The sequence below is a fragment of the Monodelphis domestica genome, chromosome 4 (assembly GCF_027887165.1).
Source record: "Monodelphis domestica isolate mMonDom1 chromosome 4, mMonDom1.pri, whole genome shotgun sequence".
In the NCBI taxonomy this organism is placed as follows: Eukaryota; Metazoa; Chordata; class Mammalia; order Didelphimorphia; family Didelphidae; genus Monodelphis; species Monodelphis domestica.
This window is the reverse complement of record NC_077230.1, coordinates 7,220,375-7,246,028: the sequence shown is the minus strand read 5'-3', so window position 1 is coordinate 7,246,028 and position 25,654 is coordinate 7,220,375. Positions and strand designations below refer to the sequence as shown.

Genomic DNA, 25,654 nt, shown 5'->3' with positions numbered 1-25,654 from the left:
TTCCTCTCTAGACCTTCTCCTTCCCCAAGGCTGTAACCCATCTCGGCCTGTATTCCTTGTCTTAATCTCCTCATCCACCTCGTGTTCCTTTCTACTCATACTTTCCTACCAAGGGGAGTATCATAGGTCTGCCTGCCTATTCAAACACTGACTTGTCCGTGTCTTTCATTCTTCACCCTGGTTCTCGGTTCCTATCTCTCCTTGGGTCCCATCACAAAGGTGAGCCCCTTCCCTTGTGGGACCCTGCTGGTCAGGGAAGTCCATTAGGGACACCCCCACAAAATCACTTAACCCTGTTGATCTCAGTTTTCTCATCTGTAAAATGAACTGGAGAAGGAAATGTCAAATCTCTACAGTATCTTTAGCAAGAAAACCCCAAAATGGGGTCACAGAGAGTTGGACATAACTAAATAATAACAAAATAAATATAACTTACGATTTATATCTTCAAGATACAAGAGTATTTTCAAGGAACCAACAACAGAGATGATATGCACCAACCTATATATTCATTTCAATTAGGGGTATTAGATTTAGGCCTTATTAAATTCAAAGAGAATAGTGGGAAAGTTGTATCTGTTGTTGCATCAACATGATGTGGACACTAAATGATATGTCTGACCAAAGATAAAACCAAGTTGTCTTATTGCTTCAATAAATAATCCTATATTTAAAAATATTGTGTAATATTATAAAATATAATTTTCAATAAATAATAATATAAAAATAATAATAATCATCTAGGAAAAAATGAAGGAACCAGGAAGTTTGTTAAACTTATCCTAGATGTGAATTTTAGATTTTACTCCACCCTACTTAGTCTTTAGAATTTTAGCAACCAGGAATGTATACACCCCCACTTAAGGATTAAGTATGGGGGAGGAAGGTCTATCACCCACTTGTGCTAGCAAATGACAAATCAGAAACAACTGACTGACCCCTTGGGCCATCCAAAGCCAAGTTTAAGCCACCATTGGTGCATGTAAGACATAGGAAGTGATGTAAAGAACTGGCTGTATATTTCACATTGCATTTCCCTGTGAGAGGGACTTGGCAGTGGAACTTGACCCTGGAGGAGCTCAGGCGTGAGAACTCAGACTGCTTCCCTTAGACTGTCACATGGTGAGTGCAAGGCTTACTACCCTTTCCTTGGCTTTTCTGGAGGCACAAGCCTCTGGAGAGGCCCATCTCTTGGGACTCCCTTTCCCTTGGCTTTCTGGAGGCACTAATCTCTGAGGAGGCCCCTCATCTTGGAGGAGGCCTTGTGGCTGGAAGCCGTGCTAGATTTAATCTCCTCTTAGCTGGGACCTCTGGACTCTTGCCTGGCATCTGTCTCTTTTTCCTCTCTTTCTTTCTTCCTTAATAACATCACTCTGTTGTAAATAAACCACCATAAAATTCCATTCTAACTTGAGTATTTCATTGGGATTTAGAATTTAAATCCCTGGTGACCAACTAAAAAATATATTCAGTCCAACCATAAGTTTTACCCCCTAACATAGAATAGTGTAGCTACTTCAATGCTTCCTGCACTTTTTTTGTCTTCTAAAGCCCAAAGATCTCAAAATCCATGAAAACAGTTCATATATTTGGTAGAAAGGAGAACTGCACTGAGGCACAGAGGATGACAGTGTTATTAGCAATGTAGGAAGAAAAGGCAAAGGAATTTGAGAGAAGGGAAAGGAGATATGAGAATTAAGGGGGAGCAACTGGCAAGTAATTATAAAATAAGTATTCAGAATATATTTCTTTTTAAAATGTTTCTTTTTATTAACGTTAACTTGGCAGACATTAACATGAATACTTCTTTATGCAAAAAGGAAATGAGGAATGCAGATGGTACTATCTTCACTAGGTACATTTGGTTTGTTGTATATTTCAAAGTTAATATGCTGCCCTGCTTTGTTTTTCTGAATTCCTTCTGTTCATCTGTTTATCTTTGATTCATCATCACTTTATTTTTTTTAATTCATTATTTTATTTTTGGAATTTTTTTTCAATTTCAATTTTTTCAATTAACAAACATTTTAAAATTAATCCCATTAGACTTCTCCTTTCCCCCCACAACTGAGCAAATTTTAAAAGCACAAACATACACACAAACTCGAAAAAATAAAACTCTCAATGCATAGCTACATAATCAACCTAAAGCAAATACCTGCATTAGCCATGTCGCTGCATTTTAAGCAGTTTCTTGTCAGGAGGTAAATGGTGTGTTTCACATTCTTTTGGAGCCATACATTGATCAGAGCTCTAAAATTCTTTCTATCTTTTTTTTCTGTAACATTACTTATCATTGTGTAAATTGTTCTGGTTCTGCTCTTCTCTCAGCATCAATTTGCAATTTTTTTTGCAATTTTCAATATTCCCATTTTTCTCTGAAATTATCCATTTTATCACATAGCTAATGGTATTATATTATTGTATTAGACTCCTGTACCATAACTGTTGGCTACCATGAAAAGAACTTTTATGTATTTAAGTAGAAATGCACAAAGAGTTTCATACAGATGTATATTTTTCCTCTTTCTATAATTTCTTTAGGGTATAGGCCCAGAGGTATTATAGCCAGATCAAAATGTATGTATGGTCTGATAATATTCTGGGAATAGTTCCAAGTTTTTTGTTGTTTTTTTTTTCTAGAAATACTGGACCAATTCAAATCTCTACTTACGGTGCATTAGTGTATCTGTTTTATTCTAGCATCATCCAAAACTGTAAGTTTCTTCTTTTGTCTTTTCCAATCTGATGGGCAATTAAAACAGTCAAAACTGTTTTAATTTGTATTTCCCTAATTATGATTTAGAGTGTTTTCCAAAGGGATGTTGGTTTATATTTTTTTTTTTGAAAATTACTTGTACATATCCTTTGATCATTTACCAATTGAAAAATGACTCAGACTCATAAATTTGAATCAATCCTTATATATCATGGATGAGACTTTTATAAGAAGGAATGACAAAATGTTATTTTAATGCTTTCTTCTTTCATTATTGAAATATATTTCCTTTTCTGAACCCTTACCTTTCAGTCTAGCTTTTAGAGAAACCTCTCCTTTCTATGTGAGGAATGTCTTCACTTGCTATTCCTCTCTGTTTCACCTATTGTAATAAATGGATGATCTGTGGGGAACCATTTCTGGTTGTGGTAACTGGGTACTCTGGCTTGTGACTGGAGAGCTGCTGAGGGGAACCTTCAGGAATGCCTATTTGTTATGGAGATAGAAGTATTTCTGAGAGATAGAGAGATGCTGCTAACAGGGGTATTCTGGGCTGCCTATTGATCACTATTTGCTAATAAGTCAAGATACTTCCTACCCTTCTCCTCCCTTCACCTCCCAATTTCCACCCATGCCTCCCTTTCCCCTCCCCCAATCTTAGTCAGCCACCTTCTAAGTAACTCAGGGGAACTATGAGATTTCAGAGAAATAATCTTCACTCATCCTTTTTCAAGTAAAGGGGTTCACTGGGAACAAACAAGATGGGGACTGAGGTGAAGGGGATAGAGGTGTCCCTAATCTACAAGGAAGGGTCATGAAGGTTTTAGGAAATGTCAGTCTAGTCACAGCTGTGACTCAGGGACAATCAGAGAGTTTGGAGGACAAGTATCTTTCATCTTTTCTTCTTTCTTTAGTCAGATAATCTCTGCTTGAGTAATTCAAGTCCAAACTCTGTCAAAACCCCAAAGGTCTCTCTCTGCCTAGATCAGAAAAAAAACAGTCTCTTTTGGTCAGGAACCCAGAGAAGAGGTCACCCCAGAGAGAGAATCCGTTCCTCCCCTGGCCAGCTTCAACTGCCTCTCCTGGGAACATTCTCTTTGGAATCTTCGCCTTGATTGACAGACAGATCAAGTCCTTCACCTTGGTCTGCATGCCTGGCTTGTCCTGCAAATCCTCCCTTTCTTCATGTCTCTTCCACACTATACAGAGATGCCAACTTGAGCCAGTCCATGCTACCAAAAGGGTTACCCCCTTGTGCCCTTGCTTTCTAATCATAATCAAGGATAGCTTGACTTAGGAAAGAGAAACTAAACCAGGTAGGTCCAGATTAAAATGGCTATTCTGACTAAGTTTGCTAGAGGCAAGCTGGGCTTCCTAAAGCAGCTAATAGGGTCCGCCATGTTTGAAAGCTGTTTTCCCTAGCTAGAGATGGATCCATTTTTGTGGGGCCAGGAGATCCCTGGGAGAAACTTCCTCTATCAGTGTCAAAGGCAGCACTTCAACTCAGCTGTTCTGGACTCAGAAAGTCAGCTTTCTTTCCACTACTGCCTCACAAGCTAGGGAATATGAGGAATAAAAACATACACTGGAATATCTTTTCTTCCCCTCCTCATAAGAACCTCAAACAATTCAGAGGGCCTGTAAAATGCAGAACTTGGATGACGTTCCACCTCTGAATATATTCTTAAATTATGCTTTCTTCTTTGAGAATAAGCGATTGTCCGCCTTTCCTCCTTTCAACGACTGCCCTTTCTTACCCCAAAGCTGCCCTAACCATATCACTAATATAAAAAGGAAGTTGATGAGTACATATTCAATGTATTTTAACAACATGGGTCTTTCCGCATTCAATATGGAGTACACATGTTGGTATTCTAGATTAAAACGTCACATGTTCATCTACGTGGATATGAATAAGTATGCTCACAGTCGTCATAACTCACAAAATTGTCATTGCCTGCACATATCTATTTGAGTAGGCTTGCTTTACCTTGGATTTTACTAGGTGTTTGGAACTTACAACCCCATTGTTTCCTGAAGTACAAGATAGATTTCAAATAAAGGACACTGCATGGCTCAACTATTTATTTTGTGTTTTGTTTTTAGATTTGCTTTTCAAAGTATTTATTCTTTTTTCCAGATGCATCATTTTCCTTTTAGTTTCATTCATGTTGGCCAAATAAAAAGTGGCCAGTATCCAGCATTTTTAAAAATCCTTACCTTCTGTCTTAGAATCAAAACAGAGTACCCTCTACTGAATTGGTTCCCAGGGTAATAAGGCCTAGGCAATGGGGGTTAAGTGACTTGCCCAGGGTCACACATCAAGGCAGTATCTGAGGCCAGATTAGAACTCAGGACCTCCCATTTCTGGATCTGGCTCTCAAGCCACTAAGCCGCCTAGCTGCCCCCTCCAGCACTTAAAAACGTCTATTTCTACTCTACTACACTGAGGCAAAATCAAACACATGATCTCGTTGCTTTATATCCAGTCAATCAATTTACTGCTACCCACCTAAGCTAAGAAGGCAATCAATATTCATGATCCAAATTTTTGCTTTGCATTTTGCAGCCACCCAATTGTTTCAGATTCTGGACACTCACCATGACAATGAACTCTTCCAGGTTATCATACGTTTGGGGAGGATTCTTTTTATTATCGTGGATTCAGAACTGCAACTCTGTTGGGAAGGTTCCTACCCGGCTTTAACCAAGGTAAAGTCTGTTCAAATCAGCCTAGCTCCTCGTTCTTCTTATTTCTTTTTCGTGCAGGAAAGGAACCAGGCAGAGAAGATGTAACACATTCTAAACAACTCTGCAGCCGGTGATACAGAATCGCTGACTCGGCAGCCATCTTTTGGCACGTCCATCTCTCCTCTCAATGGCCAACTCCTCAAATGTAGTATGAAATGGAATCTCAAAGGCTGGCTCGGAAAGCCAATTCTCTTCAGTTCCCTTCAATGAAGCGTTTTCTTCTTTCCTTGGGGAATATGTGACATTCTGTCCGTCCATTCTGTCGTCTCTCTTATATAAGTTAAACTGTGCATAGAAGCCTCCTGAAAACTCTGACCAGGGTCGTTATCTCTTCTGCGTTCTAACCCTATGCTCAGCCTAATGAAACCCAAGTTGTGACCTCTGAGATCCCTGCGTGTCAGCACTAATTCCTCATCCACAGAACTCGGGAATGTTTTCCGCATATTAACATGAAAGTTACTCCCCATCTTTGGTCTCAGTTTCCTCCTCTTGAAAGATGAAGTGACCACGGTCAATACAATGACTATTCATGATTACAGAAAACAGGGGAAACGTTCTCTCTGAACAGAGCAGTTCTGGAAGGGGAATGCAACATGAGGTACATGTTTTCCTTGACTACATATATTTGCTAATAGAAACTTGTTTTTCTTTCTATGTTTTTCTTAGTGAGGTGATAGAGAGGAAGCGGAAATTGAAACAGCAGAAATGTGTGCATTTTAGGATGAACTCACTGTATTATTCATTTTACTTATCTTTTTTACTTTGTTACAAAAGACTTTTCATGAATGGGAGAAATCTGTTAATGTTTGTAATGTAAAAACAAAACCATAAAACATCTTTTAAAAAAACAAAATGTGGACCAGATTAAACATCGAATGGCCTTTCCAATTCTAATGCTATTGAATTAAAAAAGAAGCTTAGTTTTGAAAAAAATTTAATTTTGTTCCCATAAGGACAGAGGTAAGCAAATCTAAGATACATGACAGGCTATTTAAAGTTATTTTTGAAATGCAAATAAAGCAATTATGAAAAAAAAAACGTTTGGGCTAAGTGAAAAACTATCATTTAAATTGCCAATCACTTCAACCATTCTAAAATTCCGAAGATCAAACCTAGAAGAGATTACCTTTTCTCCTTTTTTTCTAGATTCAATCATAGAAGAAAAGTCTCATCCTTAAGAAAATGTTTTAGAATACGGGGCAAGGTCCATGGACCACAACAACTGAAAGCTTTCCAAATGGCTAAAGAGGTTAGAGTTCCATCTTTAGGAGTACAATGTCAATATTTAAGGTTAAATACTTGTATTCTCTTGAGTTAAAAACATATGATAAATAGAAAGAATAGGCATTTGCCGAAAAGGCAGTGCAAGCCAGTACCTTCTACTACCAGAATCACACTTCAAGTGCTTGTGGCATCTCGGCTGAAGGCTGAATGAGTCCCGTACTCCATAAGATAAGATTCCTTTAGGAACCAAAGGCTTTTCCTACGTTGGTCATCCTGTGGCTAGATCACGAAAGTTCATCAGGAATTCGGCCTTCCAGATTTTCAGCTGCTCAAGCCATGGCTCTTTTCATTTTCTGAAGATGGTGAGGCAGCTATTTCACTGAACCGGAGGCGTTTCGTTTCTGGAGAATTACAAAGAGTGTCTTCAGGTGTCTCTATAATATTGAGAAGCAGAAGACAGTGGTTAGGAAAGTAACCATTACAATACTAGAATGTAAAGTCCCTGAGAAATTGAGACTATTTAATTTTTACATAACGCTTTGCACACAGAAAGCTACTTAATAAATTATCTGTTGAGTAGAAACTAAGAACTTTTAAAGTCAGATGTAATTTATTTTAACAGAAACAAATTCGACATTGTATAAATAGAGATTTTGAACCCTAGACTTCATTCCCCAGAAGTCCTTGGTATTTCCCAGAATTCCCTATAATCTCTCCTGAGTCTCCACGTTGTTGAGATCACAACTGGTATTTAACTGGCAGTAATGCCTCCCACATTCTCTTCCTTTGCAATGATGTATATATAAGTATAGTAATAAGCTAAATGCAGGGATTTTAAGGGAGCTAATCAGCCATCACATGGTTTTTATTTTGTATCCTTAATTATTCCTTGATTTCTAATGATCCTTAATAAACCTCATAAAATATAATATTTTATTATTAGATATAAATTTAATTTTTATAGTTTTGGTGACCAGAAGGGACTAGAATTACTCTCAAAAAAAATTTTTTAAGATAGCCTAGATTTTTTTTTAAGCCACATTTCTCCTGCCAAGGCATTTCACCCACCCCACCCACCTCACCCACCCTCCCAAAGCTGCTTCTCCAGATTCAGCTTGCTCCTGCTGCCTGCTCCTGCCTCCAGCCATCCACTACTCACCTTCTTGACCCAGATCACTCACCCGGCCCTGGCCCTGGACCTAGCCCCAGCCCCAGCAACTCTACTCCTGATCTCTGGCCTCCAAGCCAGATCACTCATCCAACCCCAGGCCCAGCCCCAGGACCCAGGCTGCTGGTAGCTGCCACTGCATCTTACTGGTAAAAACTGGGGTGTTCTTTCCTTATGCTACAATTAGCCTCCACATGGCTGAGGACCTTGGGGGTGGGGGGAGGGAATGAGGAGAAGAGTCTCTTCCAAACAGGAAGTTGATTATAAGCATGGCCTATTCTATGAAAGAGCAGTGCATTACCTATTTCAGACAGCTTTCAGCTTTAGGATGTTTTTCATGAGTACACTGATCCTTTTACTTATCTTGCCTGAGATTCAGGGAAGAAATTCATCTCCCTGCAACAACTCTTCACCATTTGGGCGTGCCCAGTTTGGGATTCCTAAAACTCATGTTCTCCCTCGCTATGGGAGATCCCACAGTACTGACAAAAGGAATCTCAACAGATTAAAACAAAAAACAACGAACTTTAAAGAGACTGGAGGTTATATTTTTAAGACTTTTCAGACTCCAACTTTTATAAAAATCTCTCTATTTTATTGCATTTTGATGATTGTTTTAAGATTTAATTTTGTGGTTTTAAGTTCATATATTAATATATTCAATACTATTCTGTTACACTGAATCATTTTAATGTCCTGGGTTTTAACTACTGTTATATTCTGTTGCTTTTCCCCTATAACTATACTGAATAACTATATTGAATAAGTCTACATATAAAAACAGCCTTTTTTCTATTTTGACTTTGTAAATTGTCACACAGAGGATGGATGGACTTCATCAAAACCGGTTACAATTGTATAACAACCTTTGGAAAATTTAATGAGCTAAATCTCTCAAACTGATTTTAAGCGGTGTTTAGACGTGATTTTTAGATTTTTTTCAACAACTGATCATTTTGCCTGTCTCTAATAGGAGGTAAGGTCCATTTTAGTAGCTGAAGTGAAACACAATTATAATCCCCACCGCCTGATGAGACATTATAGTCTCATACCAAAGGAGCTGGGAAGTTGATCCCAGGGCATGGTACTTCTGGATGGCTCCCGAAAGAGGGGCATCTGTCATGTGTAACTCTTTACCCTTCCACCAGAATGATCTCCAGATTCTTGGTGACATTTTTAAACCCAATATCAACAGTACATAGGCTTGGTTTTTTCTAGACTCCTCTGCCACATTTTTGTAATGATGGCAGTAACAGAATTTTTAAAAAAATATTTCAGCCAAGGTTGAAATATTGCTATGCCTGAAAAACTTATGACAAGTATTCATTTTCTTTAAATTTCATACAGCAGACTCATTTAAAATATGATAGGAGGTTTGTTTGCTATTGTCATTAAATGGGCTATTATAACTTTGGGGATTTTGATACTTTTTGAATGTGCATTACCTGTTGTACTACTGTTCTTTATAAAAAACTTACTTTGTAAAAATCATTTGCTTGTACTCATAGGGGATCATGGCCAGATATGAAGAGGAAATGGATCTCATTTTTGATGAGAAACCTTTGAATTCTACATTTCCTTAGCTGACACAGTGTGTCAATGATTATAAGCTATATATTTTTAAGACATTTTGATTATTATATTTTTCTTGCATGTGAAATATACTATTTCAGTTTTTTTCTCTCCGTTTTATATTTGAAGCACATCACCAGTATTAAGATTTTAACTTTAACTTTTTTCTGATTTTGCAGTAATATAAGTTTAAAATATACTTGCTATAATGTCAATGTATACCCAAAAAGCTTTGGACTATAAAAAATGATGCCCATTAATTGTTTTAAAAAATTTATGGGACTTTGCTTAATGATTCTGTCTGATTCCAGGACAAGAGAATACAAAAAAGAGCCATTGCACAGGCCCAAAGAAGCACAAAGCTAAACTGCATAGTGTTGATCGAGCACAAGGTCAAAGAGACCAAACAATCTTGATGGAGTGATGAAAATTTTGAGCCATGACAAGAGGACTTGAATGTGTTTGGAGTTCAAGGTTGTAGCTGTTTAACATGTGTTAAAGGCAAGTCTTCCTTGTTCCACATTCTACCAAGTATCTCAAATTTGGCTCCTACCTGGCTCCTAAAATCTAGCCCCTATTCTGTCTTTCATAATGTGGCAACTTTCTGTAGTCCTGGCTACTGATTGGGTAAATGTTTAATTGCTTATATAATTTTAATTGGATCCTGATTCAAGGACCTGTTATAGATTTATTTTTCTTTTAGTTAGAATTTTTACACATAAGACTTTGATAGTCTATATTTCATCCAGAAATTATCTTTTTTTATTTGGATTTTTTTGGTGTTTTTGATTTCTCTTGCCAATTGATTCATATACCTCATAACTCAGCCATACATCCCTAAATGATCCCTGTGTTTTTCAATCACCCTCTTCAGGGGGGAAATGTATAATTATTATTTTAAATTGCAAAGTTTAAATTCCTTTTGAGAGTACTTTTAGGTTAAGAAACACACTACCTCTCCAAATCCAGAGAGTGAACTGTTTGGAGAGGGCACCATGAAGATGCCTCCACAGACAACAAGCTGCACCAGAAGATCCAGAGTGAACTTTGGGATGTGGAGATTTGAACTGTGTGGGGTTTGAATGCATCTGTTTTGTATGTATACTCATGCCAAAAAGGGGACTGCCCCCTAATTGGCTTTTTGTCAATGCACCTAGCAATTATTGGTTTTGTTCTCTTTTCCTCTTATCCTCAAATTATTGTAATTTCGTAGCTGGTATGTTTACAAGACCCACTGGAGAGACTAGTCTTCTGCGGATCTCGGGGGGAGTGTAATAAATGGAGATTTTGAATCCTAGACTTCATTCCCCAGAAGTCCTTGGTATTTCCCAGAATTCCTTATAATCTCTCCTGAGTTTCCACGTTGGCGAGATCACAATTGGTATTTAACTGGCAGTAACACCTCCCTCGTTCTCTTCCTTTGCAATGATGCAGCAAGTATAGTGGTAAGCTAAGTGCGGGGATTTTAAATGGGCTAATCAGCCATGGGCACATGGTTTTTATTTTGTATCCTCTTTATTCCTTGACTTCTAATGATCCTTAATAAACTTCATAAAATATAATATTTTTATTATTAGAGATATACAATTAATTTTTACAGTTTCATTCTAAGAGGAAATGTGTGGAGGAATCCCAACTTGATAAAGATGGCAAATATGGGTATAATCTTGATAAATATGGAATCTACCCCATCTAACACTAATTGTCCTGGGGGCTAGGAGGAAGGTTAATATCTGAGATAATTCCATCCATAGTCAGGATCCTGAGCTATTTATAGGGAACTAGAGTGTACTAACAAGTATGACCATTTTAAGAAGTTATACTTTCAGTCACTGAAAAATTACCTTAAAAAAAAAGGTATTAACTTTCAAACCAACCAAGAGAATTAAAAATGTCTCAGTTTAGTTAAGCAACTAAAATCTACTTACCTGGCTGACATACTTCCGCAGATGGGACAGAAACTGTGCTGCCTTGTGCATTGTTTGTCTGAGCATCTGTCTTTAAGGCTGTTAAGTTTATTCTCCTAGGTTAAAAAACAAAATGTTAGACATTCTTTCTATTCATATTTGATAACCAAGTTCACATTAAAAATTTTTTTAGGAAATAACATAGCTATTTTTTAATTTTAAGAAATAGATATTGCAACAAGATGTAATTAAATTATAGCTAATAATTATATAAATTCTTAAAATTGAATAGAGTTTGGGGAAAAGAACAAGAACACAGACTGAAACAGAAATTTATCTGCTGGATAAAATCTGCTGGACTTGTCTGTAGGCTAAAAGCACATTTAAATAATTCAAATATAAATATATAAGTACTTAGAATATGCTTATATAGACACAATTAAAAAGCATAAATTGCTGCCTTGTCTTAATAATTTCATTCTTCAAGAGAAATGGAGAAAGCAAGGAAGAGAAGTAGTCCTTATCCTGACAGAGGAGTAGAAATTATAGGGAAATTGGAGACTCTGTGAGCACGCCATCTTAGAATTTGTGACAGAAGGAACATGAATGCTAGGCTTTTGAAGATTTTTAAGGATTCAGAGGAAGGCTAAGAAGAATCCCATTACTTAAAATGTTATAGGGAAAAATCTGTCCAAATGGGCCAGAAGTTCTCTCCAGGATGAAATCATGAATCCACACAAAGAAAAAATTCAGATAAGGAAGAGGTGACAGCGTTAGGAATTCTAAACCTCAAAATGAGCTGTGGTTGGTGACAAATATCAACAACAAAAAAAAACGGTGATTTAAACTTACTGAGAACAAGTCTGTTTTCTTCATTTTCATGTACTTAGGATTCAATACTTTTTTAATGTCCATTCCTAGGACAGCTAGTCTCGATAGATCACTTTAAGTTTGCAAAGTGATTTATAGCTATGATCTCAGTTGAACTTCACAATAATCCTGTGAAGTCTATCCCAATTTTATAGATGACGAAGCTGAGGTAAGAGGAATTAAGTGACTTATCAGAATCATATAGCGATTAAATGTTTGGAGCAGGATTCAAACTTAGAACTTTCTGACTCCAAGTAGGACTCTCTCCATATGCCATCCAGCTGCCACAGCCAAATATCATTCTCTTTGTCATAGAAAGCAGAAGTCAAATAAGAATTAAACAGTTCTGCCTTTTATCCATTATCATCATGACAACGAACCTAGATTGTAATCTACTCCTTTTTTTTTATTATTAAAAACCCTAACCATCTGATTATCAGTTCTAAAACAGAAGCGTGGCAAGGGCTAGGCCACTGGGGTTACAGGATTTGCCCAGTGACACAGCTAGAACGCCTGAGACCCAATTTGGACCCAGGGCCTTCCAACTCCAGAGCTGGCGCCCTATCCGCTGCTCCAGCGATCTGTTCTTCTGCGTTCTCAATGGCAACGTGGAGAAGGGACACTAGCAGACGCCAATGGGGATCTTTGTTCAAGATGACTCTCGGTGACTCGAAGGTATGTTTACCAAATTGGAAAATACCACAATATGGCAGACATATAATCACGAGGGACAACCAAGAAGATTCTACAAGGATCTCCAAAGGCCAGAAGAACAAGGAAACAACCGTTTGTGTAAAAAACAAAAGCGGGAGGTTTTGTTGAACGTCAAGCTTAATACCAATCCACAGGGTGGCAAGGCATGGCCAGAGAAAGGGAATACTCGGCCTGGACGGAGAGGCAAAAAACGGGAACTGCCATTCTTCCCGCCCGAGCCACAGCGGGGAGACTCTCAGGGGCCTCCTCAGTGAACTAAAGGGAATGGGGACGAGGGGCCTCGAGACTGTTACCCAGAAGCCTGGAGAAGAGATGGGGGGTCAAAAACAGACGGCCACGACAGCCACATCTGAACAGCTTCCAAGTTGTCAGATTGGAGGGCGTTTAGAATTGCTCTGCCCGCCCGGTTGGCCAAGGCAAGGGGCCATGCAAGGAAGAGGAAGAAAGGGGAGAAAAGGAGAAAAGCTCCCCCTTCCTGACAATGATGTATTCTCTGTGTAAGAGAGAGAAGGGACTTTGAAAATGCAGGACGGTGGCCACCAGGACCGTTTTCTTCGTTCGATTCCCAAAACGTTTTTTGTTAACTTGTTACTCGGACCTGGAAATCCATCGCTCGGGGGCTTGGAAGGCTCTTTCCCTGCAGAAAGCATCTCTTGAGAAGAGAGTTAAAAGCTCTCAAGTTTTTGAAGCAGCAGAAGGAGCGAGATTACACTGAGGTACACCTGAGCCAAGAAAGGAGGAGGAGCCATTGCTGTTTGAAGAGAGAAACCTGACAGGAAGCTCGCGGGCCACTAAGTGGTCCTCCTGCCTTGGCCCGGAGAGCAGCCACAAAGACTATAGTACAGAGTCAAGTGAAAGCAAAGGGTGCGTCAGGCTAGCTGTCCCTGCTACGTTGTTATGTAGATGAGAACCCATGATTTGTCCCTTGTGTATCGGGGTATATGTGGGGGGTTTTGGTTCTATGAGATTATTTGCTTACAAAAATGAGCACTATGGAAATGCTTTGTGAAATCATGCGTGTATAAGCCAGACTGAACGGCTCACCAGCTCCAGGAGGGGGGGGAGACAACGCGGAACACAGGACTTTGGAAAACTTAGGTGGAAATTTGTTACCAAGTTAAAAATAGAGGTGTGTCTATCTACCTCGCTATCTATTGGAACCCAGATATCTATGAGGAACTCCAACTTGTTAGGGTCCATGCAAGTACGGGTTCCAAGGCAGAAGAGCAAGCAAGGGCTAGACACAAGAGGACAAACGACTTGCCAGAGACCGAGCTTGGACCCAGAACCTCCTCCTCTCGGCCTGGCTCTACCCAAGGAGCCGTCCGGCTGCCCACCAAACCTCTCAGGAGTCATCTGGTACTAGCAGGGGTCTTCCCCGGCCCTCCTCAATGTTTTATTTTCATCAGTTTTCTATTCAGCTCGTGCTCTTCTTACCGGGGAGGGGTCTTACTCCAGGCTTGCAAGGTGTTCAGAGTGATTCTGCGGGGCTGGCTCAGCTTTGGGTTCTGACTGCAAGCCTGTGGAGTTTTCCTCTCTTCTGACGACAGACTCGGGGAGCCCCTGACCCCAAGAGGACTCATGGGAGAGTCTCTGTTCATGGCTTGGGCCGGAGACTGCCTGGCCTGGAGGGGCGTCACAGAAGGGCTGGGGTCTGGGGGTCTGCTGGTAGGGGTTCCGTCCAGCGGCCGGGGGCTCGGAGACGTCACGCGGGCCGTCGGGTTCTTGACTTTCTTCTCTGCCGTGCCAGGAGTTCTCACACTGAAGCTGGGCTTCTCCTTCAGCGGCACTCCGAGTTCATCCTTCTCAAAGGTCACGAAGGAGCAGTAGCCATCGGTGGAAGAGATGGCCAGGAAGGCCCCGTCACTGGACCTTGTTCCAGAGAGAAAACAAAGCAAGGCTTTATGGAGATCGCCCCCCCCCGCCTGTCAAGACGCTAGAAGAGAAAGTCAAGCCAAGCCCTGGCCGGTCTGCTCACCGAGGGCGGACCCGAACCCCGTAACGCTCCCACCTCGAGAACCAACAGACAACCGGGGAAGTGTGGCCGAGCCGGAAAGCAGGCTCGGAGCTCTCCGTCACCTCATCCGGGTCTGGCTGGATGAAAAGGGCGCAGCTCTGCCAGCAACGGCCCAGGGACGCCGCCTCATCCGGGGTCACCCGGAGCCGGGCGTTACGTGCCTTTCCTTTACGGTAAGGAGGGAGCTGAGGTTTGCTCGTACTCTCTAATGCATGGGGTTGCTCTGAAGAAGGACTGCAAATCTCAGCGTTCGTGAGGAACAGGAATGTGTGATGGGAGGCAAACAAGGGGGTAGCTTCCTTATTACAAAGCAGGTCCTTGGGGGCCACTGGCTGGCTCAGGGGATGGAGAGCCAGGCCTAGAGAGGGGACGTCCTGGGTTCCAATCTGGCCTCAGACACTGCCCAGCTGGGTGACCCTGGGCAAGTCACGTGACCCCCATGGCCTCGCCTTGACCACTCTTCTGCCTTGGAGCCCATACACAGTATTGACTCCAAGACGGAAGGTGAGGGTTTAAGAAAAAACCAAGAAGGAGTAGGGAACAACACATCCTTTATCATCAGATAAAACACTTATCTCCAAGGACTCCTCCTCCTCCTAATAAATATTTATAGCAGTTTAAAGCTCACAAAACACCAGAGTACCTTATTTGATCTGACGCTACAGGGTGTCCCAAAAGGGGCGGCTTCCAGCTGCACTAAGACCTTTGGGACCCCCATCACCGATGCCCAGGGAGCGCAAAGACCAGGGAGGCCAGCACGCGCCTCGCCTGCCAGCCTGGCAAGGTGCTCGGGGGGTCTTGTCTCCGCCTTTTTCCCATCCGCCCCTTCTGGACACGGCCGGGCCAGAGCAGAGAAGGGCCCCTGCACGAGCTCACCAGGAGATGTCGCTCAGCGTGTGATAGTGTATGTTGGACACGTAACCGAAGGGGAAGGCCTGCTGAGTGTCGTAGAAGAGCACCGAGTCCTCCGAAGCCACGGCGAACACCAAGCGGTAGGGCAGGCGGATGATTTCCGAGCCCAAGTCCTGCGCGGCTGTATCTGGAGGAGAGAAATCCCAAGGACGGGCACGTGAAACCTCCAAGGAAGTGATGGGGGGGGCGGCGATGAGGGCAGAAAGCGAGCCCGGAGAAGGGAGGACCCCGGCTCAGGTCCAGTCTGGAGAGGGCCTTGCCGTGGGCCGACGGCCGCCCTTCTGTCTTGGAGCTGAGGCTTAGTACCGATTTGAAGACAGAGGCCAGGTTTTAAAACCGGAAAGGAGAAGCACGTCGCCAGAAACAAACCCCAGGCGAGGAGTTTCACCTAGCGGAAATGCTCTGAAAGCTGGTTTGAAGCATTTGAATGACTAACTGATGTATCCATGCATTTTTAATCAGAAAATAACAAGAATGAGAGCTTCCTTGTAACAGAACAAGGATCAGTCAATCAGTAAATAAGAACTTATAATGTGCCGGGCTCTGAGAACACACTTCTTAAATGAACAACTCAACAACCCCAAGGAGGTTACTTACATTCTGGGTGACCAGACAAATGACTTAACATGTGTTCACGTCAATTTTAAAGGTTAATGAAAAATAACTCAAGTAAGAGTTCTGCAACTTAAAAAAACTAAAAGGAAACACTAATAAATACGAGGTAAAAAGCTATTCTTGTTACATATGGGAAACCCAAAATAACTCAAGAGAGATCCTCGAGGATTTGGCTCTCCAGTTCCAATATCCAATGGTTGGGAAGGAAAATAACTTGAACGTTGCCTACACCACAGGCTCTTAGAACTTGGAAATCATTCAATCCTGGCCGCCAGCCATGACCCCAGAACCTCAGAGAGCACACATGGTTATCCTGATACACCCCAGAGTTACTGCACCTGTATTACCTACTGGCCTCAATTCAAAGTAGACTGGACAGCAGCGGACAGCAAGGGTTGCTTTTCCAGGACAGGGGAGATGGGCGATGGGCCTAAAGGAACCATCATCATTTTAGAAAAGAGCAACAATTACCACATAAAAATTTTTTTAATGTTTGTCTATACATCATACCTTTTAAGATTCTTTCTAGAGAAAACGTAAGTTGTATTTGTTACATTTTCACCAGACTCAACACAACCCGCTAAATTTATGGAAAAAGGAAAAGAGAAAAAAATTTAGAAAAAAAATCTAACATTACTAAACTCACTTCAAAACAATAGCATTCCCCTTTCTTTGTTTAAAATCAAATTGTGGGGTTTTCCCCCTAAAGATGCTTTATGCTCTTGAACAAGATTCTTGTGCCTAAGACTTTATCTGTGACTGTGGGTCTATGGGCAACTCCTTTTTTGCCTTTCCCTTTCCTCCCCAATTTCACATAAATATTCTTCTTTTTCTTTTTTAAACCCTTGTTTTCTGTCTTAGTAACAACTTTAAGACAGAGAGGCAAGGGTTAGGCAAATGGAGAAACGTACCCAGAGTCACACACAGCTAGGAAGGGTCTGAGGCCACATTTGAACCCAAGACGTCCTGTCTGGCTCTATCCTCTGAGCCTCCTCACTGCCCCTACTTCTATGCCTTTTGCCACACAGATTCTGGAGTAACGTTCTGTGCTGGGGGAAGGGGAGGCACATGTGTTTCTATGCACAAAAATTTGCCTGTCATGACTGAGGAGCCTTATGAGGACCTGGTTTCATAGCTTTAGTTTGGGAAATGTAATTTCTATATACTCTGTTAGTCCAAATCGGAACCACAACCCTAAAATAAGACTTCTTAAGGACTTTTGGAGTGAATCAAAAGGGAGAACCGAGATTCTTCTCCTTTCATTACCTGGTGTGAGGAGCAAAGACCCATCAGGAGTAAAACTAAGTCTACGAAAGAACGATTTCATGCTGTCGTCATGGAACATGCGGTAGCTTCTTGCCTGCAACACAAAGAGAATTCACAATAGCAATCCTGGTGTGAATGACACGAACATATTGAGGCTGAGGGAGGCCAGAGACCCCTGCCGACCTCCGCCTATCCTCACTGCATCATCTTTCTTTAGGGATGCTCTGTCCGACCTCCGCCTATCCTCACTGCATCATCTTTCTTTAGGGATGCTCTGTCCGACCTCCGCCTATCCTCACTGCATCATCTTTCTTTAGGGATGCTCTGTCCGACCTCCGCTTCTTCTCACTGCATCATCTTTCTTTAGGAGGGCTCTGCCTAACTTCCGCCTCTTCTCACTGCATTGCCTTTCTTTAGGGATGCTCTTTCCGACCTCCGCCTCTTCTCACTGCATCATCTTTCTTTAGGAGGGCTCTGCCTAACTTCCGCCTCTTCTCACTGCATCATCTTTCTTTAGGGATGCTCTGTCCAACCTCCGCCTATCCTCACTGCATCGCCTTTCTTTAGGGATGCTCTTTCCGACCTCCGCCTCTTCTCACTGCATTGCCTTTCTTTAGGGATGCTCTTTCCGACCTCCGCCTCTTCTCACTGCATCATCTTTCTTTAGGAGGGCTCTGCCTAACTTCCGCCTCTTCTCACTGCATCATCTTTCTTTAGGGATGCTCTGTCCAACCTCCGCCTATCCTCACTGCATCGCCTTTCTTTAGGGATGCTCTTTCCGACCTCCGCCTCTTCTCACTGCATCATCTTTCTTTAGGGATGCTCTTTCCGACCTCCGCCTATCCTCACTGCATCGCCTTTCTTTAGGGATGCTCTGTCCGACCTCCGCCTATCCTCACTGCATCGCCTTTCTTTAGGGATGCTCTGTCCGACCTCCGCCTATCCTCACTGCATCGCCTTTCTTTAGGGATGCTCTGTCTGACCTCCTCCTATCCTCACTGCATCGCCTTTCTTTAGGGATGCTCTGTCCGACCTCCGCCTATCCTCACTGCATTGCCTTTCTTTAGGGATGCTCTTTCCGACCTCCGCCTATTCTCACTGCATCGCCTTTCTTTAGGGATGCTCTGTCCGACCTCCGCCTATCCTCACTGCATCGCCTTTCTTTAGGGATGCTCTGTCCGACCTCCGCCTATCCTCACTGCATCGCCTTTCTTTAGGGATGCTCTGTCTGACCTCCTCCTATCCTCACTGCATCGCCTTTCTTTAGGGATGCTCTGTCCGACCTCCGCCTATCCTCACTGCATTGCCTTTCTTTAGGGATGCTCTGTCCAACCTCCGCCTATTCTCACTGCATCGCCTTTCTTTAGGGATGCTCTGTCCGACCTCCGCCTATCCTCACTGCATCGCCTTTCTTTAGGGATGCTCTTTCCGACCTCCGCCTATTCTCACTGCATCGCCTTTCTTTAGGGATGCTCTGTCCGACCTCCGCCTATCCTCACTGCATCGCCTTTCTTTAGGGATGCTCTGTCCGACCTCCGCCTATCCTCACTGCATCGCCTTTCTTTAGGGATGCTCTGTCCGACCTCCTCCTATCCTCACTGCATCGCCTTTCTTTAGGGATGCTCTGTCCGACCTCCGCCTATCCTCACTGCATTGCCTTTCTTTAGGGATGCTCTGTCCAACCTCCGCCTATTCTCACTGCATCATCTTTCTTTAGGGATGCTCTGTCCAACCTCTGCCTATTCTCACTGCATCGCCTTTCTTTAGGGATGTTCTGTTCAACCTCCACCTATCCTCACTGCATCGCCTTTCTTTACGGATGCTCTGTCCAACCTCCGCCTATCCTCACTGCATCATCTTTCTTTAGGGATGCTCTGTCCGACCTCCGCCTCTTCTCACTGCATCATCTTTCTTTAGGGGGGCTCTGTCCGACCTCCGCCTATTCTCACTGCATCATCTTTCTTTAGGGATGCTCTGCCCAACCTCCGCCTATCCTCACTGCATCGCCTTTCTTTAGGGGGGCTCTGTCTGACCTCCGCCTCTTCTCACTACATTGCCTTTCTTTAGGGGGGCTCTGTCCGACCTCCACCTCTTCTCACTGCATTGCCTTTCTTTAGGGATGCTCTGTCCGACCTCCTCTTATTCTCACTGCATCGCCTTTCTTTAGGAGGGCTCTGTTCTTCCTGCTAGCTTTTCTAGACATTCTGGAACTCGAACTCCATTTAATGAACATTTGTTAAACATTCACTGGATGCACAAAGCCAGCTCATTCCACACAGACAGCAGAAAAATGCTGCTCTCACAAGGACCGTGCAAGAGAGCTAGCACAAATATTTTGATTTCCATTTCATAGGTGAAGAAATAGAGGCTCCTTCCGGCTAAGTAACTCTCCCACACTCAAATGGCTTAATAAGTGTCAAGATGGTTTTCTGACTCCAAATCCAGGGCTCTTGCTATATACTTCCTCCACGTGTATTTTAACATACATAAAGTTTTTGTATGTATGTGAGTTAAGAGCTCTTTAATGACAACATTTCACAATTGACAAACGGTAAAATAAACAGATGATTTCCAAAAGAAAAAATCCAAATGATCAATAGCCACGTGGAAAAAATGTTCAAATCACTAATACTTAGAGAAATTAAAATTGTGAAAGTTAAAAACTCTATGTGTTTTGGGGTTTTGGTTTTATAAGATTATTCACTTGTAAAAATGAACAATACAGAAATGTTTTGTGTGATAATACATGTATAATCCAGATTAAATTGCTCCTCTGCTATGGAAGGGGGGAGGGAAGAAAGGAGGGAGACAATACAGACAGTAGAATTTTGAAAACTTATGTGGATATTTGTTATTAAAGTAAAATAAACCTAGGCAAATATCCAAAGGTTAAAAAAAAAGTTAAGAATTATAATCAGTGTACAGGTACACCATGATTCTAAAAGACCGATAAAGAATACTCCCATCCCCTAGCATAGAGGTGAGGGACTAAAAATGCAGAATAAGAAACACATTTTTTGATATAGCCAACCTGAGAATCAAGTAAAGAAGTATTTGTTGAGCTCCTACTCTGTGCCAGGGACCATGCTAAACCCTGGGGATACCAAGAAAGAGAAAAATGGTTCTTGCTCTCAAAGAACTTACAGTCTAATTAATGGGACAGACGACGCTCTGAGTCACTATGCACTAACCCAGTGTTCCATGGGATAAATGGGAGCTGATCCCAGGGGGAAGGCACCAGCATTGAGGGGGCCCAGGAAAGGTCTCCTGCAGAAGGCAGGCTGTTAACTGAGATCTGAAGGAACCCAAGAAAGTTAAGAGGCAAAAACAAGGACAGAGAGTATGTGAATTTTAGATCTACTCCACCCTACTTAGTCTAACAAAATCAGGAATGTCTACACCCATACTTAAGGATTAAGTATTTAGGAGGATGGCCTATGACCGACATGTGCTAGAGTGACAAATCAGAAACAACTGACAGACCCCTGGGCTATCCTAAGCCAAGCTTAAGCTACCATTGGTACATGTGAGACGCAGAAAGTGATGTAAAGAACTGCCTATTTATTTCGTGTCACTTCCTCTCTCTCGCTCTCTCTCCAAGATGTTGGGCTCTCACTGGGCAGCATTGGGAGCTCTGGGTGGTGTTTTGGTGTGCTGACAGTGTTTTGGTCCTGTAGCGTAGTTTAGGTGAGGCATTTTCCCTGAGCAACCTTCGTGAATGGTTAGGCTGATTCCTCCTTTCCTTAACATCCTAAAGGCACTATCCTCCGAGGAAGCCCCTCATCTTGGAGGAGGCCTTGTGGCTAGAAGCTGCGCTAGATTTAATCTTCTGAGGAGGCCCCTTGGCTGAGGCCTCTGAACTTCCCTTGGCTTAGGCTGGGCCAGAGAAATCTTATACCCTTTCCTCTCTTTCTTCTTCTTAATTTCTTCCTACTATTATAATTAAACCACCATAAAAATCCCAAACTGACTTCAGTATTTTGGGTTTGAATTTTTAAATCCCTGGTGACCACTAAAATAATATATTCAATCAACAACCCTAATTTTTATCATTAACCAGTACTAGGCAAGAGGGTCAGCCCATGAAATGCCCACACCTGGGCAAAGGTACAGCAAGGAATAAAAATCAGAATCCATGGAGGGGAGAAAGGTATAAGAAGATTGGATAAAAGGAGGAAGGAGTCAGGGTGAGAAGTTTTACAATCTGTATTTGTTCCTGGAATGTATAAAAAACCACTGGTTTATTGAAGGGGGATTGGAGAGAGAGGGTGGAAGGAGAGCTTTACAGGAGGATAAACTGAAATGGAGAAAGGCTTGAGGGAAGGAGAATAACCAAAAGACTAATGCAAGAGACTAAGTGCAAAGTGAGGACCTGAAATGGGGTGATGGGAGGGTCAGAGGAGAAAAAGGGTGCATGAGAGATGCCATCAAACAATCTTCGGCAAGGCATGCATGTGGGGCGGGAGAAAGAATGGGGAGTCCGTAAATTCTGAGCCTGGATCAAGTGCCTGGGAGGAGGAGGAGGAGGAGGAGGAGGAGGAGGAGGAGGAGGAGGAGGAGGAGGAGGAGGAGGAGGAGGAGGAGGCGGCGGCCATCCTAGATAGGCCCAGGGAATTTAGAAAAAGAAGGGATTTGGAGATAAAGAGGAGTTCAGTTTCAGACAGGTTGAGTTAAGATGTCTCGGATGACTTTCCTAAAGTGCAATGTTGCCTCTATACTCAAGAAACTCCAGTGACTCCCTATTATCTCCAGGCCCCAATACAAAATGTTCTGTTTAATGGACAAAGCCCTCTCCTAGCTTTCTAGTCTTCTTAGAGTTTATTCCCTGCCACATCTCCTGCTTGTTCCACACACCAGACACTCTCTCTCAGTGCTAGGCATTTTCTCTGTCCCCATTCCTGGAATGCTTTCCCTCCTCATCTCCATCTCCTGGCTTTTCTGGCTTACTCTAAGTCCCAACTAAAACCCTGCCTTCTACAGGAAGCTTTTCTTAACCCCTCTTAATTCTAACATCTTCTCCCTTTTCATTCTTTTCTATTTGTCCCGTATATAGCTTGTCTATGCATTTGTTGGCTTGTCATCTTCCCCCATTCGTTTTGGGAGCTCCTGAGGGACGAGGGCTACCTTTTGCTTCTTTTTGTATCCCCAGGCCTTTAGCAGGTATTTCATCAATGTTTACTTGACGGATTAACTACAGGATGTCCAGTTTGGTATGTCCAAGAGAAGACTAGCTGCCTGAGAGGTTAGAGCTGGATAAAAAGCTGAGGATCATTTGCATAGAAATGATCACTGAATAGATGGGGGCTGAGGAGATCACCAGGCAAAGCTGTACAGAAGACTGAGGGTGGACCCTGGGGGGCTGCAACAGTTAAGAGGAAGGGCCTAGATGAAGACTCAGGAAAAGAAATGTGAGCACGGTGAGTAGTAAAAAACGAGTCTGAAGGAGAAAAGAGTGTTTGATAGCGTCAATGGCTGAGAAAGGTCAGGAGGGATGAGGACTGAGAAGAGCCATTAGACTTGGCATTTAAGAGGAGCAGTTTTGGTTGAATGGGCCAGACAGCAGAAAGTCAAGAAAAGGGTGAGAAGAACCAAAGGGGAGGCACCTGCAAGGGGCAGCCTTGCACAAAATTTAGCCACAAAAGGAAGGAGATTAAGGGAAAAGCTACTGGGGGTCATGGTGAGACCAGATCAAATGAAGTTTTATTGAGGTTCAGAGAAACATGGTCATGTGTGTAGGCCACAGAGAGGCACTTGATAGATATGGAAAGGTTGAAGATTCATTAGAGAATGGGGATGAGAGAGGAGACAATCTCACAGAGAAGAAGGAATGGAATGGGAATTTGGTTTACTTTACTATGCATATATCAGTTTTCTTTCTTCTTTTATTTTCCCACTAGGAGTGGGGAGATTGAGAGGAAATAAATACTCGATAATTGAAAAAAATTTTTTTAAATAAGAAAGAAAAAAGTGTTGGTCTCAAAGATAAAAGATATGAATTCAGGTTCTGCTTCTTGGGAACTTAACCTATCTTTCAAGAAACTCAAAAAACTCTTAGACTGTCGGATACAAAGAAGACACTGATCTACATAAATAAAGGAAGTACCTCAAAGAACTGCCTACATTGATCAAATCATAGGTCTAGTCAAAATAAACAAACAGAATTCTAGTATTTTTTTTTAATTTTGAAAAGTACTTCACCATTGGCTCTTCCTTCACTGTAGCTTTAAAGGCTTCAGAGTACATTTGCTGAATTGAACTGATTTTTTGTTTAAACCTTCCCTTCCATCTTAGAATCAATATTGGTTTCAAGGCAGAAGAGTGGCAAGGGCTAGGCAATGGGAGTTAAGGGACTTGTCCAGGATCCCACAGCTGAAGTATCTGAGGCCAGATTTGAACCTAGGACCTCCCATCTCTGGGCCTGGCTCTCCATCCACTGAGCCATCCAGCTGAACCTTGAACTGATATCTTAAAAACCAGTGACTGATGATGGCCTTGAAGGCACAGGTTTCTGGGATCTTTGAGAATCTCTGGTCTCTTCCTCTCTTTCTTTCTTGGAGAGTCTGTGGTCTCTTTCTTCCTTGCTCTCATTTTTTTCAATCCTTGCCTTCTTTCTTAGTATCAATTCTAAGACAGAGAATAGAGGGCTAGACAAAAAACGAGGAAGTGTGTGAGGCCAGATCTGACCCCAAGTCCTCCCAAGTCCTGCCGGGCGCTCTGTCTACTGGGCTACCAAACTGCCCCCTTTCATTATTTCTAGCAAATGGGTTGTTCGCTCTAAGGAGATACTAGAAAGATGACTGAAGGATGGCAAACCTTCAATAACTTCGATAAGGCCTGTCACAGTATGGGACCAAAGTGTCACATCGGAGTTCTGTACTATTCCAACAGCTGGGAGACAGTCAGAGCTGAAAGATGCTTTGGGACAGCTACACTCCCGTCAACCCTAAGGACCTGCCCTCTGTAGCCAAAACAAAACAAAACGAAAGCAAGCACAAGGATAAGGACAAGCTCTCGGGCCTTTAAAACTGCTCACGTGTTCTCTTCTTACGGCAGGCTGTGAGTTAGCAGACACTCCCTAGGCCGTTAGCAGCTAAGGAAGTAGGAAGCGGTATCCCGATGGGAGAATTTTTGGAGAAAACACTGTCCACGTACAGTCCGTAAGTCTAACGCTACTGTTGTGACTTCACCCAAGCGGCTTCATCTGGGTGTTGGAGAGCAGAGTTCCCAGGCTACTTTTCCCCAAGGGAGCTCCCTAAACGGGAACGATGAGCCACGAGATGCACAAGAATGCCCCCATGGTGAATGCTGTGAGGCAGTAGAACAGATGCTGGACAAGGAGCCCCGAAACACCAGTTCTCGTCCCCATTCTGCTGGAAGCGATGCAAGTTCCCACTTTTAAAAGGTTAAAAAAGAAAGATTCTGCTCTATGATCTCCAAGTATGATAAACAGATTCTCCTAATTCTACGATCTAATAAACTTCAGTGGGAAAAGAAGCTTAACCATGACGACATTTAAGTTTTCCCTTGAATCTGGCCAAGAATCAGAGATAAAACATTGCGAGAGTTTTGATGTCCTTTTTCTAAATCTAATCTAGCCAGCAGGAAAACTCCTAAGACCGATGAGCTGCTAAGCGTGCCACGTAAAATGTCAAAAAACAATTACCTCGCCTTCGGCGCCTACTCCGGAGAGCATCTTTGTGACGTTGAAGGCAACGCGCTTCTTCTGCGTGCTGTAGACCCGCAGCACCCTAGAAGAATGACACGCACGCATTAGCTTTGGCGGTTCTCACCCGGGAGCCATGTCGTGCTTCCTTAAAAAGAACTCGAGAGCGCCAGGATGGCAGCGGGAGAGGACACAGTCGAGTCTGATCCTGAAAAAAGTCTTGCAAAATGCCAGACTGGACTCTGACCGGGAAAGG

General features: G+C 42.5%; 1 protein-coding gene across 2 annotated transcripts in view; it reads right to left on the bottom strand.

The window, feature by feature from the left end:
• Positions 1 to 6,387: 6,387 nt before the first annotated feature.
• CHAF1B (chromatin assembly factor 1 subunit B) overlaps positions 6,388 to 25,654 on the bottom strand; it is a 41,607-nt gene continuing 22,340 nt past the window's right edge. The window contains exons 7-14 of one of the 2 annotated variants that reach the window (XM_007493153.3): positions 25,399 to 25,483; positions 17,736 to 17,829; positions 16,980 to 17,049; positions 16,808 to 16,899; positions 15,819 to 15,981; positions 14,363 to 14,797; positions 11,363 to 11,457; positions 6,388 to 7,128 (exon numbers count right to left, since the gene is read on the bottom strand). In XM_007493153.3, the coding sequence (XP_007493215.2) occupies positions 7,016 to 7,128; positions 11,363 to 11,457; positions 14,363 to 14,797; positions 15,819 to 15,981; positions 16,808 to 16,899; positions 16,980 to 17,049; positions 17,736 to 17,829; positions 25,399 to 25,483 (1,147 nt within the window). In that variant the 3' untranslated portion in view covers positions 6,388 to 7,015. The remainder of the gene's footprint in view (positions 7,129 to 11,362; positions 11,458 to 14,362; positions 14,798 to 15,818; positions 15,982 to 16,807; positions 16,900 to 16,979; positions 17,050 to 17,735; positions 17,830 to 25,398; positions 25,484 to 25,654) is intronic. The other variant, XM_007493154.3, reaches the window with a different exon arrangement.